General features: G+C 42.1%; 1 protein-coding gene across 1 annotated transcript; it reads right to left on the bottom strand.

The window, feature by feature from the left end:
* Positions 1 to 1,998: 1,998 nt before the first annotated feature.
* Positions 1,999 to 15,156, bottom strand: CCNL1 (cyclin L1). Its single transcript, XM_061452696.1, has 11 exons — positions 14,806 to 15,156; positions 14,540 to 14,614; positions 14,160 to 14,269; positions 7,869 to 7,989; positions 7,402 to 7,466; positions 5,980 to 6,079; positions 5,738 to 5,842; positions 5,366 to 5,507; positions 3,660 to 3,771; positions 3,402 to 3,500; positions 1,999 to 2,417 (listed from the first exon to the last, which is right to left on the bottom strand). The coding sequence occupies exons 1-11, from the start codon at positions 15,070 to 15,072 to the stop codon at positions 2,066 to 2,068; spliced, it is 1,548 nt and encodes a 515-aa protein (XP_061308680.1). The 5' UTR covers positions 15,073 to 15,156; the 3' UTR covers positions 1,999 to 2,065.
* Between the last annotated feature and the right edge of the window lie 430 nt (positions 15,157 to 15,586).

The raw sequence follows: 15,586 nt of genomic DNA, 5'->3' as shown, positions 1-15,586 counted from the left end.
AACAGCAAGCCCACCAGGTAAGATGCAGCAGATGGCATCTAGACATTCACCATCACCAGATGTTCCAGCTTTACATGGAAGTTAACTTCAGCTTTGGAGTGAGGGGGGCTGGACACACAGAGGGGTTATTAGCAGTCATGCAGAAACACAAACACAGAGGCTGAGTGAGTCCTCTTCATGGCTCACTGTGATGCACAAACTCCTGACGTTCAACAGAGCCTGAGTCAGTTGCGCTGCTACTTCGCAAGTGGGTTTTTACTGCTGCCTTAGACTGTGTAAATTACTCATATCTAGGGAAAAAAAGCTACTTAAGGTTCCATGGCAACAAACAGTATTTTCCTGAAAGCAGCAAACACATGAAACAATGAATTGCAGATTTTAAAACCCAAGAGGTAACCAAGACTCAGAGGAAGACATTTCTTTCTTCCCTCTTTTCAGAAAGATACTTTTTGTATTTCTAGAGAACAGATACAGATGGGGCCTCGCAGGATGCTGGGCAGCTGCTTATGAGAATGCACCAGTTTCAGTAAAGCTTTTGCTTAACCACAATTTTTTTTTTTCCCTTTTAGGACCTGCAGAACATGTGGCCAAAGACTGGTACTTCTCCTGCAGCACAGGGTACATCTCACCAGCTTGTTTGGCCCTCAGGCTTGGCCCTCTGCTGTGCTATGGGTGGAGGTACCCAGCCAGGCCACCCTGAGACAGACCAGTGCAATTCTGAGCAGCATTCTGGGGGAACAAAGCTTCTTTTATGCTGCATTTGAAGTCTGAGGAGGACTTGGGGGTTTTTGACAAAGAAGCACAACATGACCCTGCACTGTGCGCTTGCATCCCAGAAAGCCAACTACATCCTGGGCTGTATCAAAAGGAGTGCGGACAGCAGGCCGAGAGAAAGGATTCTGCCCCTCTAACTCTGCTTTCATGAGATCGCACCTGCAGCGAGTGATGCATCTAGTTCTGGGGCCTAAAACACAAGAATGATGTGGACCTGTTAGGAGAAGGTCTAGAGGGCCACGGCTGCAAGCACCTCTCCTATGGAGACAAGCTAAGGGAGCTGGGGCTGTTAGCCTAGAGAGAGAAGGACCTGGGAAGACCTTAAGAGTGCCTAAAGGGGCCTACATGAGTTATGGAGAAAGGCTTTTCACAAGGGCATGCAGTGAGAGGACAAGGGGGAATGGTTTTAAACTGACACAGGGTAGATTTACATCAGATAGTAGGAAGTTCCTCCCTGTGAGGACACTGAGACACTGGCACAAGTCACGCAGAGAAGCTGTGGCTGCCCCATCCCTGGCAGTGTTCAAGGCCCAGTTGGAAAGGGCTTTGAGCAACCTGATCTAGTGGAAGGTGTCCCTGCCTGTGGCATAAGCAACCCATCCACAGCAGGTCAGACGCAGCAGACAGGGAGCAGTTTAACTTTCCAGGCATCCCTGCTCTCTTATTCCAACTGCTGCAGAAGTGGACTTGGCTTCCCAACGCCTCCCGAGGGAAGAACACAATTTTCTAGAGCTTTTCAAGTCTTTCACTTGCAATGAAAGCCCATCAACCCCCCAAATGCCCAATTCATGCACAATGGTCCAAGTGATGACAGTTAAAGAGAATTTAGTGTCAATGTATTTGATGTCTAACAGGCAGTACAAAAAAAGCTTTATATTTTATTTCTTGTAAAAATCTTTTAACACATGCAGACTAAAACCAGTGTAAGAAAGTATCCACCATCATTTAAACAAATAACTATACTTAAATATAAGTGTCTGCAATTGACTTGTATAAAAATAAGGTATGTTTTTTACAGATCCATTCTCCAGTTCTCATATCAATAAACAATACACAACTCTAGTACATACAATTTAACTTGATCCTTGTTTTCCACCAATTTGATACTGCTAAGGTTTTAATGTGCAAAAGTTGGTAAGTTTCTTTCCCAAAAAAGAGCCTTCTACATGTTTTAGAAAATTAGATATTGGGTTTAAATTAATCAAATGCTAATCAGTTCCTTTGCTCTCACAGAGTCCACTGCTATGTTATTATATACAGGCCTAGCTAGGAGAGGGTGCAGGGGCTAACTTCAGCGCCTATGCCTGCTGTGTCCTGACCGGCCGCCACTGTGGTGTTTGCCCTTGTGGGACCTCTCAAAGGAGCGGGATCTCTCACGCCGCTCTCTGTGGTGTCCCCGCTCATGCCGGTGCTTCTTGGCAGTGTCAGAATGATCCCTGGATTTGCTCTGCGAACGCGAACGGGACTTTTTCCTTTTGTGACCGTGTCTATTTGCACTCTTCAGCTCCTCCCTGCTGTGTTTGGTGGTCTTCAGGTGCGGTGAGCCGTGATTGTGGTGTCGGCGAGGGCTGCCGCTGTGGCTGCGGGACCTGCTTCTCGATCTTGAGCTGTATGTCCCAGACAGGCTCCGCCTGTTATTGTAGCTTAGAGAAAAGCACTCAAAGTTAAAACGTGCCTTCCACACAGAAGAGAATTACTTTCTCCCACAGGGAGAAATATAATCATTAAGTGATGAATGACAGTGAGCACCTCAGAACATGCCTTTGAATCAAGTTCCTTTGAAAACAAAAGACCCTAAGCCAAACCCAAACCCAGAATGCATCACCTTTCACAACCGCTCCTCCTTGTCAAGAATTTTCCCTCAGTGCCAGACTGGAACCTGGTTATTGCCTTTTTCCTTCAGTGATCTGGCAGTCAGCAATACTTAGGGGAACAGCTCAAGATACAAGCTGGCAGCTTCCAGTTTGGAAGTCAGCCTCAAGATTCTTTAAAAGTACCTACATAAAGCTAGTAGCTACTGCTGCATCACACTGCAGAACTCTGCCCTTTCCCCAGTCACAGAAAACAGGCAGTGCACTGAAGAGCCCAGACAGTACATCTTGCAGCACCGACGGAAGTCATGTTCTCTGGTTCATTTGGAAGAAAGCTGTGAGACATGAAACTGTCTCCTATGGCACTTCTCACTACTTCAAGGTGGACCAAGTTCCAAGAAACTTGTTTTAATTTATAACAAATTCCTTGTGAAGATCATAAAACAGGGTAAAACTACCTTACCTTCACTCCACCACAGACTCATGTGCAGTTTGCACAGCCTGAAGCTTCCATTTTACAGCAAAGCTTTTACAGCTTGAACTATTAACAGCACAGCTACCAACGAAACTGTTCCATGTTAAGAATCAAGAGCCTAAAAAGCCCAACCCAAGTCTCCCAACTTTTGCTGGCCAGCACTCAGGAACTTGTGCCAGGCATCTACAAGCTACCTGGAGTGATCCTACCTCTTGGAAGTGAAGAGCCCTGCCGAGATGTCCCAGAGAACTAAACATGACAAAAAAAGGACACCAACTCCCAAACCCCCTACCCCTTCCCTGCAACCCCAACCAACCAAACAAAAATGCACTACTACTCACTGCCGCCTAGGAGTGTGAGATCGAGACCGTGACTTTGTTCTTGACCGAGATCGACTGGCGCTTCTGCTGCTTCTACTTCTCTTGCTTTCTTTTCTCAAGCTTGAGGTGGAGGGAATTAAATAGGGTTACATTGCTGAGGTACTCATTGCTTCCATTAAGTAGCTCAGAAGTAGAGCTATTTCAACTTCAACTGTACTTCAGTTGAAGTACCAGTTTTTACAGAAGTATTCTTTTAATCAGGAAGAGATTTTTACCTACCCATTGTAAGGGCTCTTTGAAGCTTGCTGCCTCTCTTCTGGATCTTTTTTAAGGGTTTTGGTATTGAGAGATACTGGACTCTTGTCTTGAGCTTTTTCTTCTCTTGGGGAAGCTAAGGAATTTAAGTTCAAAATTAGGTACTTGTTTCACAGACTTTGTCATAAACAAATCGTATCCTTTACACGACTTTACCAATATTTGCACAAAACGTAAATATGAACACAAGAGCCACTATTTCACTTCATTTTTCCATTTGTAGCACATCATTGAAGAGAACACTGGAATACAGCACTTGCAGGGAGAATCATCATTTAAAGCCAACTGCCAGAGGGTGGGGAGAGGAAGAACACTGATCTTCAAGCCAAGCAGTCAGGCCCATCTGAGATTTCATCCACCAGGGCCTGAGTAGTACAAAGAAGAGCTGTCCTTACAGCCCACAGATACAGAAATTGTTAATCTTGGCACTTAATTCCCAATACTATAGGAAGAATTTAGACTGAACAGCAAAACTACAGATTTCATTTTTATAGTAGTCAAACAAATATAATAAACAGAAAGCTTATCTGGTTTAGAAGTAAATCTGTCTCTACAGACAGCTGATGAAGCCCGGAGATGGACTAACCTTGCAATGGAAGGGCTACTATGCAAGACTGATACTTGCTGACAGCACGACAGAGGTGCAGCATCAGGACTTAAACCACAGCTTCCTCACTCAGTAGGGACTGGAGGTTTAATACAGAACTACAGAAACGCGGAATTCTGCCAGCTTTCCCTCACTTTGTCAGCTACCAAGAAGCCTTCTAGAATCCCACCATAGGTCCTGCTTTCATTCTACCTTTTCTAACCTAGGCCCCCTTTTCATAGAAATAAGAAGCTCTCACTGTCTAGTGAGAAATCTGTACTTCCCAGCTTAAAGATCTCTGGAAACTCAGGTGTACTGTTCTTAAGGAGAAGTAACTGCTACAAATACTACTTTTTCTCAGAATACATTCAGAATAAGCTCCTGAAAAGGCCATATAAACAAATAAGAGCCTGTGCCTTCTACTTTACACACCATCACTGGACCAGTGCTCACAGCAGCCTTCAAATTTCATAGGTGGTTTACAGAGCAATAGGATTTTAAGAGGTAAAAGCACCAAGGCAAAACTGTTCTTTATCAACAGAGCTGAGATTTATTGGCTGGTTCAAGATACACACTGCAACAACATGTTCCCGCTAATACCAAGATGGCACCATGACTTTCCCTTTTCTATTTCCTGATGTCTTCTTTCACTGCACTTAAAACACTAAACAAGTACATTAAAAAAGGCAGAGAAAGCAATTTGCAGAGACAGATGCTGCAAAAGGAACCAGAAAGCCTATTGTGACATCCCTCCTCACGGATTAAATCTAGAAGGTCTCTTCACAACACAGTAATATATAATATACTCCTGGGTCTGGACATCTTCATAATTATCTTAAGGGTGCTTATTAATATATCCCTCTCCCATCCATGGAGGAATGGAGTATAACATCCCTTTCCCCTCCTATCTGCTGTTTCAAGGTACTGAAACCGTTTTATAATTTGTTGTGTGAGAACACATGAATTGTTTTGACAGCTCAAGAAGCAAGCCTTCCTCCCCCTCTCCCCTGAACACCCTGTGATGCATATTTAGAAGACCTACCAAATAGTATTACGCAAGTTTCTGTTAAAAACATATACTTACATGGTTTTGACGCAGGAGAAAAGCCACCCAGTGTTGACAGTGCTGGAGTTCCATCTGGATTTAAACCTTTTGCCTTTAGTTTAGCTTCCTGTAGCGCCATTTTTCTCTTTTCTACTTCTTTATCCAGAAATTCATAATTGGGCTGTTGAAGTAACAATGTGGTAAGAAGCTGAACTAATACAAGTCATATTTCCATCTCATTTGTGAAAAATACTCAATTATCTTTTAATCATATGTCCAGTAATGTGACTACCATAATTTGTTCTAACACTCCCCTTACAGGAGCAGCCTTTCCAACATGCTTTGACAGCCATGAGACAAGCCCAAGCTGCACTGATTATTCAATAGGAAAACCAAACATCTTGAAGTTACCTTCTTTCTGGTATAGAGCTTAAGAGTTGTTAAGCATATCTCCTGAATCTCCTCTTCTGTGGTGCCAAAGAGCAAGAACCAGTGAGGACGGGTAGGTAGTGGAATCTGGAAATAACACAACCAAAACCTTAACAATAGAGATTACAGACCATGCTTTTGTTTTCAGTATTTTCATGAATTTTCCTGAAACGAGGTTACTTGCAATCAAAGGCAATGCTAACTAAAGACAGGTGAAGACTCACCTGCAGAGCTCTAGCAGCAAGATAAATACAAGCACATGCTATAGTCTCTGGCTGAAAGCGAACAAACACATTTGTTCGAAGGCTGTCATTCATGTAATTCCTACAACAAAACAAAACAAAATAATTATGAAAGTTGGATCTCCAGTTTGTATCTTTTCATTTAGAGGATAACAAGGATATCAATACTGGAGACTCAATTGACTTTATTATTTTTTCTGTTACTTGGTTTCTTTTGAACTATTGTATTTGATGCTTACATTTGTTACTTCTGTAACAAATTGTGCACCACTGCCATTGTTTTGAAACCCCAATGCAAGTAATAGTATGTCATGGCTACTTCCTAGGTAGGTTACGCTGTGAAGTGTCCACCGAATTAACAATCTAATACAGTACTTTTCATCTGTCCAGCTGTTTGCTTTCAACATCAATGTTCTTGTATTTAAAAATCAGTATGTTTAAAATTCAAATGCAAGCACGAAAGCACGGCATATTTTTAACCTACCATTTTCCAAAGGCTAGATGCAACCTATAAAGTTCATAAAACATTGCATTTCAATCCTACAAGTGCCTCAAGTCACATTAACTTCATCCAGAGAAAAGCATCCAATTTGCTCCCTGAGTGTTGGAAAAAAAGCCTGCAAGTTAGTAATGGGTTTCCCACTTCACTAAGCTACTGTTCTTTCACCATGGTGGCACTACCAAGCAATACATGCCAAGAGAGACATTTAAACAGCAAAGACCTCCATCAGTTTCTAAATTACTGTGCTACAGGAAAGAAAGGAACAGCAGTCAGTAAGTACTGACTCTACAGAAAACCATGCCCAGCATGGCTTCTAAGTAAACATGCTGCATGCACTGCAATTTTCTTTTTTAACTCAAGTTTAGCCAAATGCTAAATCAACTAAACGCTGGCAGAATTCTACCCGATATGTCCTTTAAATACACTACAGCATACAGTAGCTAGGCAATAAAAACATTTAGAAACATTTTTAAAAGTTACTTCTAGAAACAAATATACAAATCCTTTTGACACCCAGACAGAACTAGAAGATGCTGCCCGATGGATATGGACCACTTCAGTGAATCTCGGATGAGAGCTTGCACTGGGTTGGCTGGAGAGAAGGGCAGCCAAACAGGCCATCCCCAGGTCATGGGCTGAGGTGCAGAGGACAGAGCTCTATGACTTACCATCATGGACTACCCTTTAATTAAAGAGTAGAAAAAAGAACAAAGTTAAATTGAGTTCTCCATTATGATGTTGTAATCAAGCCATGAAAATAGTAAGCAGAAACAAGCACTAAAATATTTTAAAAGCATAGATTTGTGTAATAACTTACATATCATTGCTTTGGATATGGATCATCAGGCTTGTTTTTTCTGCTACTATTTTCCTGGCTGGGAAAAGAATGGAAAGTAACTTACCAGGCTGTCTGTACCAGGGTTTGGTTACGCTCACATTCTAAGACTTGTAAATACATAACAATGATCTGAGGAATAAGGGGAAGAAAAAAAAAGAACCCAAAACTCAGTTTTAGTATATAAAGCAACAGTATAATCAAACAGTATTCCAAAACAACTGTGTCTCCTCCTTTTCGAAGTACACTGTAATCTCATATGTCATCCAATCATGTCCATGCAATTCTTAATCTTACTACTTTTTTATGATTTTCAAAACTAGCCACCTTCAACATTTCCCAAGGAAACAAATTCTACCAAAGCCAATGACTATTTGCCCAAGCACTCTTGCATAAGCATTCAACGTAACTACTAAGAAATAAAGAGAAGAAATCAGGTCATTTTTTTTACACCTGCATTTCTTGCTCCACAGCTCGCAATGAGACCATCAAAGTAGAAAAATATTTAAAATTATATTATTTTTGAGAACTCACCTTATGTGGATGCTTGACATGAACACAAAATCCCAACTCCTTCAGTACCCTTCTTTCTGCTTTGATTACTTGATTTTTGGTGTTTATGTAGTTCTGATCAAGTATCAGGGGGCTTGGAGTCCTATAGTTTGCAAGAAATAAAATCAAAACTGTTTTGCATATCCAAAACCAGTGTCATCTCTGTTTTCCCTTCCAACCAACTAATGGCAACAGAAACCTGTTTTCAACTCCTGCAAGCAAGTTTAAGCATTAATCTTGTGCTGTCCAAGTTTAGATCCTGCTTTTGAGTACCTACAGATTAGATGGCCAAAGAATAAAAAAAAAAAAAATCTTCGGCTATTGTGTATGCCAACTGTTCTGGTCCAGCTGTTGGAACAAAGTCAACTTTACAGTGAAGATCTCAAAGAGCCTTTGCACTTCATGACAGAGGTGAAAAAGGAGTGTGATACAACTACCTTTGCTAGGTAGCACTTTGAAGCAAAAGCTAGAACAAGTTGGGTTGTTTTTCTGACATTAAAAGTAGCAAGCTTGTGCCTTATAAACTGCAGTTCCCTACACACTGGATGATTATTCCTATCTCCTGAGAAGATAGCCCTGCTTCTGTGATCTACAAGAAGCCTAGTAAAGAAAGGAATTTAACCTCTGAAATGGTGGCAGATCTGCCTGTGACTCTGAATGCTGCACCCCTTAACCAGTAGGTATGTCACTTGTGCTACTTGCTTTTGCAAACCAAGAGCTCATTTCACAAAGATTTCAAAGTGTAGCACTATTAAGTCCCATTTCCTTCCAGATCAACACCTGAACTCTTCAAAGCCTTTTTTTTAAATTTTAACCATTCTATGCTTTACACACAAGTGTCACACTCCATGCTGTATTCTTTTCCTTGTCCATGCTTAGACTTGACCTTTCAACATTCCACACTGTGCATTTTAATCCACTTCCTCCTAGAGTCAAACTGGCTTTTCCCTCTATTTGTAATATGCCTCACATTCCACACATTTTCCAATGCAGAAGAATGTTTTTGTGACTAGTTACACACTAATAAACCACAGTTTGTTTACATGATAAACCTAGTACACCCCAAGCACTGGTGACAAATTTATTTCACATTACCTTCAAAAGGAAAAAAAAATTCAAAATGGATTAAGAAAAAAACAGCACAGTGTATCTGTTTTATCAGACACAGTGTTTCACTACTAACTTGTCTTTTTTGAATCAATATAAGTTCCACAAGTGGATCACACTTCTCTCCTGTGCTAGGTCACACATAGTATAAAAAAGCTCACTCAAAGCCCCCTAGGTTTCCACCCCAGGAAGAAAGGGTCCATTTTATTACAAGCCTAGGTAGACAGCTTCCCAACTTCAATAATCCACAATTCATGCTGGCTCCTGCAGTCACCTGGAAGGATGCTCATTACCACTGGCCAAAGGATAACAAGCTAGTCACTTCACTAACAAAAGCATCATGTTTTATAGCCATGCACCTGAAATGTGAGCTCCCTCTCCTCTTCCCAAGGGGTCTGATGTGAACTACTGAATTTTCTTGGTGCCAGGAAGAACCTACCATTCAAGTACAAGCCTCACTGCTCCTGTCTCCTAAAAAAAAAACAAAACAAAACCAAAACCAACCAAAGTGTTTTTCTAAATTACATGAAAAAAACTTATTTGGTTAAGTGTTACTCTCGCTCATCAGGCTAAGCTTGCAAAGTTTGTGATTTCAGCTACTCTAAGTATAACCCACTCAGAATACAGGGGTTTTTGTTTGTTTGCTTCTGCAGATCTTTTCCATAAACTGGCAAAGAGTAATCTTTAAAGCTTCTTTATGGTAGCCTCTCAACCAAGTTTTAATTTTACCTTATCACTCCAGCACTACAAGTGCTGTTTGAACACAAGAGCTCTAGAGCGGGAGACTAGAAGAGCCAAGCTGGAGTTCTTCTGATTCACTTCCAATTGATTTCAACTAACTGGGTTTTATAGTAACATTTCTTCCAATGTTGCTTTACACAATTTTACCAAGAGACCACTGGCATTAACAGGATCTGCAAGGGATCATCCAGAGCAAGTTTATGTATCCAGGCTCAGCTTATCCTGCTAACATAACACTTCACCAAAGGCAACAAATCTTGGATGAAACAGGGCAGCTATGGCTTCCAGTCTTGAAAAAAACCAAACCAACAAACCAAACCCCAAAAAACAACACCACTGGGACAACATGACTGCACAGGATCATCCAATAACCTGACAGAGTATCTTCCATGTGTCTTTACATTCTCTGAAATCTATGTAAGAAAGTCAGTATTATGAAAACACAGGTAGCTTGAAGAGCAACAGAAAAGACTGAGCCTTACTGCACAAACAGTTCATAACTTTGGTTAGACATGTTCAACAGCAAAGCAGTAAGAAAGAATGACACTCAGAAGTGTGCTTTACTCTGTTGTCCCATGTTAGCTGGTCACTTACGACACACAAGTTCTAAGTATCTACAGACGTAAGGAAGCCATGAAAATCACTAGTTTATATAGACAGTATTTCAAACAAATGCAGCTTTTTATCAACTTACACAAAAATAAAAATCTGCAGAAGACTTTATTTTGCTCCTCATTACCAGCAAAATCAGGCTCCCCACTGTATTAAGATTTACCGAGTACTTTTGCCATAAACTCCCAAAGTGGTGGCACACGTAATCATTTAGAAGTTGGAAGTTTCAGAGATTTCCCATTGGAAAACTTAATTTTATATTGAGAAAAAAAGAGGAACTTTGCTACTGCATTTGCTGCACTTTGTTCTCAGTCCAAGTAGCAATCATGTTAGGTCTAAGTAGCAAAGCAGAGAAAAATAATTTTTAAGATTATATATAAGATACAATCTTCAAGCCCTTTGCAGCCAAGTAGTAGTATATATTCTTGCTTTGAATCTGTTCTTACAGATCAGCACTAAAGCTCCAGGCAAGACTTTCGAACAGAGAGCTCACAGAGCCAGTCAGTCTAACACCTGAAGTTGCAAACTTCATTGGGATTTAGAGATTGTTTAACAACTCAAAAGATTAACACACATTATAATGTGTTTGCAACAATAAACCAATTACACATACCTGACAAAGGAGACCTAAGTTCTGAAGCTACAGCTTCATTTGATGTAATATTAAGATTTGGTGTCTTTGGAATGCCTAATGCTTTAGAGGAAATGTGCCTTGCATGTAGTTTTGCTCATAATGCAGAGTACTTCTGACAAGTACAGTGTAACAGCAGCATCTCATTTCAAAGACCAGATCCTCTCTTACGCCAGCCAGTAACACAGAAGAAACCAAGTTCTATATTTGTCTCCAACATTGTAAATACAAGCACTGCAGATTTATAGAACAATTTGAAGACCATTAAGTAGTGTGTATGATTAACACAGGCTACTTCCAACCCAACTGCATGAATCTGTTTGCTGCAACAGAAGAACAGCTGACTGAGCATCTCAAACCAACATTTGTGAGATTACACAATGACAGGAGTCATATTTGGTTCCAGTCTCACAGGGACTTTCTACAGCTTTAAGGCACATTTAAGTTAAATGAAATCAACTTCAAACTACATTCTACATGTCAAACAACAGTTGCACTTCGTTCAGAACACAGATGTTTCAGGACACAATTGTTTAAAAAGCAGGATTTTCATAATACGAGCTTTTCTCCATGCACAAAAAATATTTTTACATGCAATACTGTATGACATATGCTCGTGAAAGATCCAGAAGGAAATATGTTTGTCCAAAACACTTTTTAAGCTTTTTCTTACTTCTCAGCATTAGAAATACCACCTAGCAGTAACTCAGTTCACTACAGGTCTTACAGAAAGACAATTCCAATGCCATTCCCAATTCTGCAAACACATACATGTAAGGGACTGCTTACATTGCAATTTATATAAAAATGGCTTTACAAATTCAAGTCTTCTCTATCCATGTGAAGGCATGAATTCAAACTGCAATTATACAGAGCCAGAAAGTAGAACTCAGAACCCAAAACTGTAAGAGAGAAAACAAGCCTACTCAAACTACTCAGACTTCATGTGCAGGTTAAGAGCTTCAGTTAACAGAGAAGCTAGACTACAAGTGAAAAGAAAAGTACAGCAGCCTAACTGATAGTTTCAGTTCTGGGTTGTGTGTGAGAAACTAGCTAGAGCCTAAGTGTTAGCTTCAAATAAAAAAAAAAAAATTAAGCTAGTATTCTAAAAACCTGGACAGCAAAGAAAAAAGCTTATAACAAGATACAGGAGTTCTTCCAAATGGTTCACCAGCGGCCAACCTGTTTGTCCCCCGATTCCAGTGACCTATTCTCAGAGCACTGGCTTCTCCTTGGGGATTTTCGATACTTCACTCACTGTTGCCATGACGACAGCTTCATCTTTATGTACCACTCCACATCACCCAGGCTTTGGTAAATGTAGCTGGTCGCTGTATAGTCGGTTGCAAGGGAAAAAAGAGTTGAAGTTAATAACGTGTACAAATTATATAACTGCAATCTTGTAAAAAGTACAGAAAAATGTTTACATCCTGTTTAAAAGAAAAAGCAAGTCTGAATGTCAGACTTTAACATTTTTAAGATTGATTTCATGCAGATTCACTCAGAATCTCAGAGCAATACCCATTTCTCCAGAAAATAATGGGTAGAAGTGCACGATTTCTCTTGACATGATGCATTTTAGACACCATGTAACATGCACAAGTGACATTCTGATTTGGAACAGGCTAGCTGGAAAGATTCAAGTTCACAGGTTAAGTTCAGTTCCACTGATCCTTCACACACCACCAAGAAACAACTAATTGGTATTCTCACTGCAAAGAAAAGCACTGCATATGATTAATTAACCTTAACTGCCTGGATCAAGGCCAAAATGTTACAAACCACTGAACCAGCTTCAATAATTCAATAATAACCAGACTCTCTTATAACTGCAGTAACAATACCACCAAATTCACATTCAGCATAACTTCACGTAATTCTCACAGGGCCATCAGGGATAACAACTTTAAATAAAAAGAGAGAACAAAGCTAAATGCCAAAGCGTAACACCAAATCATTCTTGTTTTAATCTAAAACTAACTAGGAAAACAAGCACAAGGCAAAGTTTTAGATTCAACAGAAGCATAACCAGGATAAAGACACCAAGAAAAAGCTGGCTTCCCTAACAGATTTCTACTCTGCTCCTCAGAAATGGTTACACAACACTAAAGTTTACATTCCTGCTGTAACCTGGTGATTCAGAGCTGAAAAATAAAAGTGAATTTAAGAATATAGCTAAAAACAAAATCCTCTGTGTAATCATGGATTACCTTATGCTTTAAGCAGCCAACCATAAAAAGGAAAGCTACTTCATTACAGCTGATGTCTCCAATCGCACACTCTAATACTGCTGCATGACAGGTTCAATAGCAACTTAGGAAACTCCTTGCCTTAACCATTCCTTGTTCCTGCCAATATGTCATGTTAACTTGCTCCATACATGAAAACACGTCGCTTTACACACACAAAAAAGCAGTATTAGGCACTCACAACTGAGACCAGCTCTAACAATTCAGCAGGCAATTATCCAGATCTGCACACCGATCAGGTAAGCTTACACTCCACTGACACAAGCACTCAGTACCATAAAAAAAAATCCACAATCTTACTTTTTGCAATTAAAGATGCCTTCAACTTCCGAAACTCAATTACACACTAGCTGTTGACATAGTAGCATTAAAAGCTGCAAAAACTGTAGGCCAAACCATACCTTTTTTTTCTTTCCTAATACTTTCCAAAAACTCCTTTTTTAATAAGCAATGCTGTAATGAGTAGGAAAAACTAAGCTTTCCTCTTTCATGAACTGATACATTATTGGCAATATGACAACATCCGGATGACTACATACTAACAAGAGAAAAATATTAAGACTACTGAACACAGCTAAAAGTCTAGAAAACATACAGCAACCCACTAACTGGTTACTCATACCTAATACTACCTTCCCAAGACTACAAGGCATCAAAAACCAGTTAGCTAAAGGACCTAAAACTACAACCACGGACCTAGAACCGATGCTCATGCCTTGTAGCTGTGTAAGTAACGAAAGCGGATCTAGCTAGTAAACAACACTAACAGTAGACAACACCAGCATTGAACTGTACTGCCTACACAGAAGCCAATGAGCACTCCCTTCTCAGTTTTAGGTCGTTGAACTTAGCCTGGAAAGACACTGTAAACTGAAAATTGCAGCATACATTAGTGACAACAGATGGCTATATTCATAACGAAGCTAATCTTACCTTTTTGCTCTTAACTGACGTAAATGATGGAACACATTGATCACGTCCCTTATACGACGAGGTGCCTCTTCTATCTTGGATGCAAGATTGATGCAGGCCATGGCAACAATCTGAAAATAAAATCAGTTTTCATAAGAAAATTATGTTTAATCCCATTAAGAGCAGAACTGCACAACTTCAAAAACAACAACAAAAAAAAAACCAAAAACAAAACCGTGGCCTGAAAGCTCGAGGAGAGCAGCCTGTTCAGCGTGTGGCTGGCCAAATCCTCTAGTCGCTCAGCACAGGGCCCAGGGCTCTCCTCCTCCTTCCTCCCCTCCTTTTTCCCTTCTCCCTTACCCCACCCTCCCCACTTCCCCGCTAGTCTGTGCCGCACTCACCTCGAAGCTGTGCTTGACGAAGGACTTGGAATAGAAGAACCGATGAAACAGCACCTGCCCCGTCGCCATCGCCACCTATGAACGCAAAACGGAGAAGGCGCAGTAGTCAGTTACCGGGCCCAACCGCCGCCATTTTGTGTCAGGCACCAGCTGGCGCCACCACCCCCCCGCGCAGTCGCCACACACGCCCTTCCCGCCGCACCACAATGGCGGCGCCGGCCCTTGCTCCCCTCCTGCCCCGGGAAAGCCGCGGGGCGCACACCTACCTGCGGCAGGCGGAGAAGGATGCCGGCCGCCTGGATGAGCTCGCACCCCAGGATGCGCAGGTCGGTCTCACACTGCAAGTCCAGGCCGTCCTGCATCGAGGGAGTAGGAGAGAGGCGCTCCTCGGGGATAAGCGAATGATCGATGGTGAGCGACACTTCCGAGTAGAGCCGGTCACCGATAAGGATGCCAGGCGCGGTGGGAGCCGGCGGGGCGGCAGCTGTTGCAGCGGCGGCAGGAGGGCCCGGGTGTGCGGCCGTTGAGGCCATGATGGCGGACCGCGTCCACACCGGCCGCCAGCCACGCACAGACTAACGCGGCCCGGCGCTCTGACGCAGTGCACAATGGCGCCTGCGCGAAGCACGACGGGAAAAAAAAGTCCTCCTGCCCCGCCCCAACGCGCGGCTATTCCCCCCCCCTCCCCCGAGCCTGCCGGAGCCACCCAGTTCCCGTCGCTCCGATCGGCGGCGGCGGAACGGAGAGAGCGCTGCTCCCGGGGGTGGGGCTGGGGCACCGGCCTGCAGATCTCCTTTGGCCAGGGAGGGAGACGTGAGGCTGCGCATGGGCCTGTACGCCCTCCGTGGGGAGGAAGCGGCTGCCCCGGCTATGACTGCGCTGGGGATGGAGCGGGCGGCTGGCGGAGTTTATTCACTTTGTGTTAAACAGCATTTCCCACTGCGTAAGGCTTTCAGCAGTGTAAAGTACCTGCACTGCACGCTTCACGGCAGCCGAAGCAATGGAAATAGGGCTGGTTAAGCTGCGTTTTAAAGACCGCACTGATTC

This window comes from Pezoporus flaviventris, unplaced genomic scaffold (assembly GCF_033815535.1).
Source record: "Pezoporus flaviventris isolate CSIRO_AGI_PZ_B2104156 unplaced genomic scaffold, CSIRO_AGI_Pfla_v1 ptg000013l, whole genome shotgun sequence".
NCBI lineage: Eukaryota > Metazoa > Chordata > Aves > Psittaciformes > Psittacidae > Pezoporus > Pezoporus flaviventris.
Note: the sequence above shows the minus strand (reverse complement) of the source record. Positions and strands in the feature narration are given on the sequence as shown.

What these genes read in the sequence shown, in the direction of transcription:
- CCNL1 (XM_061452696.1), bottom strand. Translation starts at nt 15,072, where the DNA reads ATGGCCTCAACGGCCGCACACCCGGGCCCTCCTGCCGCCGCTGCAACA. An exon ending in ACCCTGGTACAGACAGCCTG is followed by an intron (nt 6,080 to 7,401) that starts GTAAGTTACTTT and finishes GTTTTGTTGTAG; the next exon opens with GAATTACATGAATGACAGCC. An exon ending in TCAAAGAGCCCTTACAATGG is followed by an intron (nt 3,501 to 3,659) that starts GTAGGTAAAAAT and finishes CTCCACCTCAAG; the next exon opens with CTTGAGAAAAGAAAGCAAGA.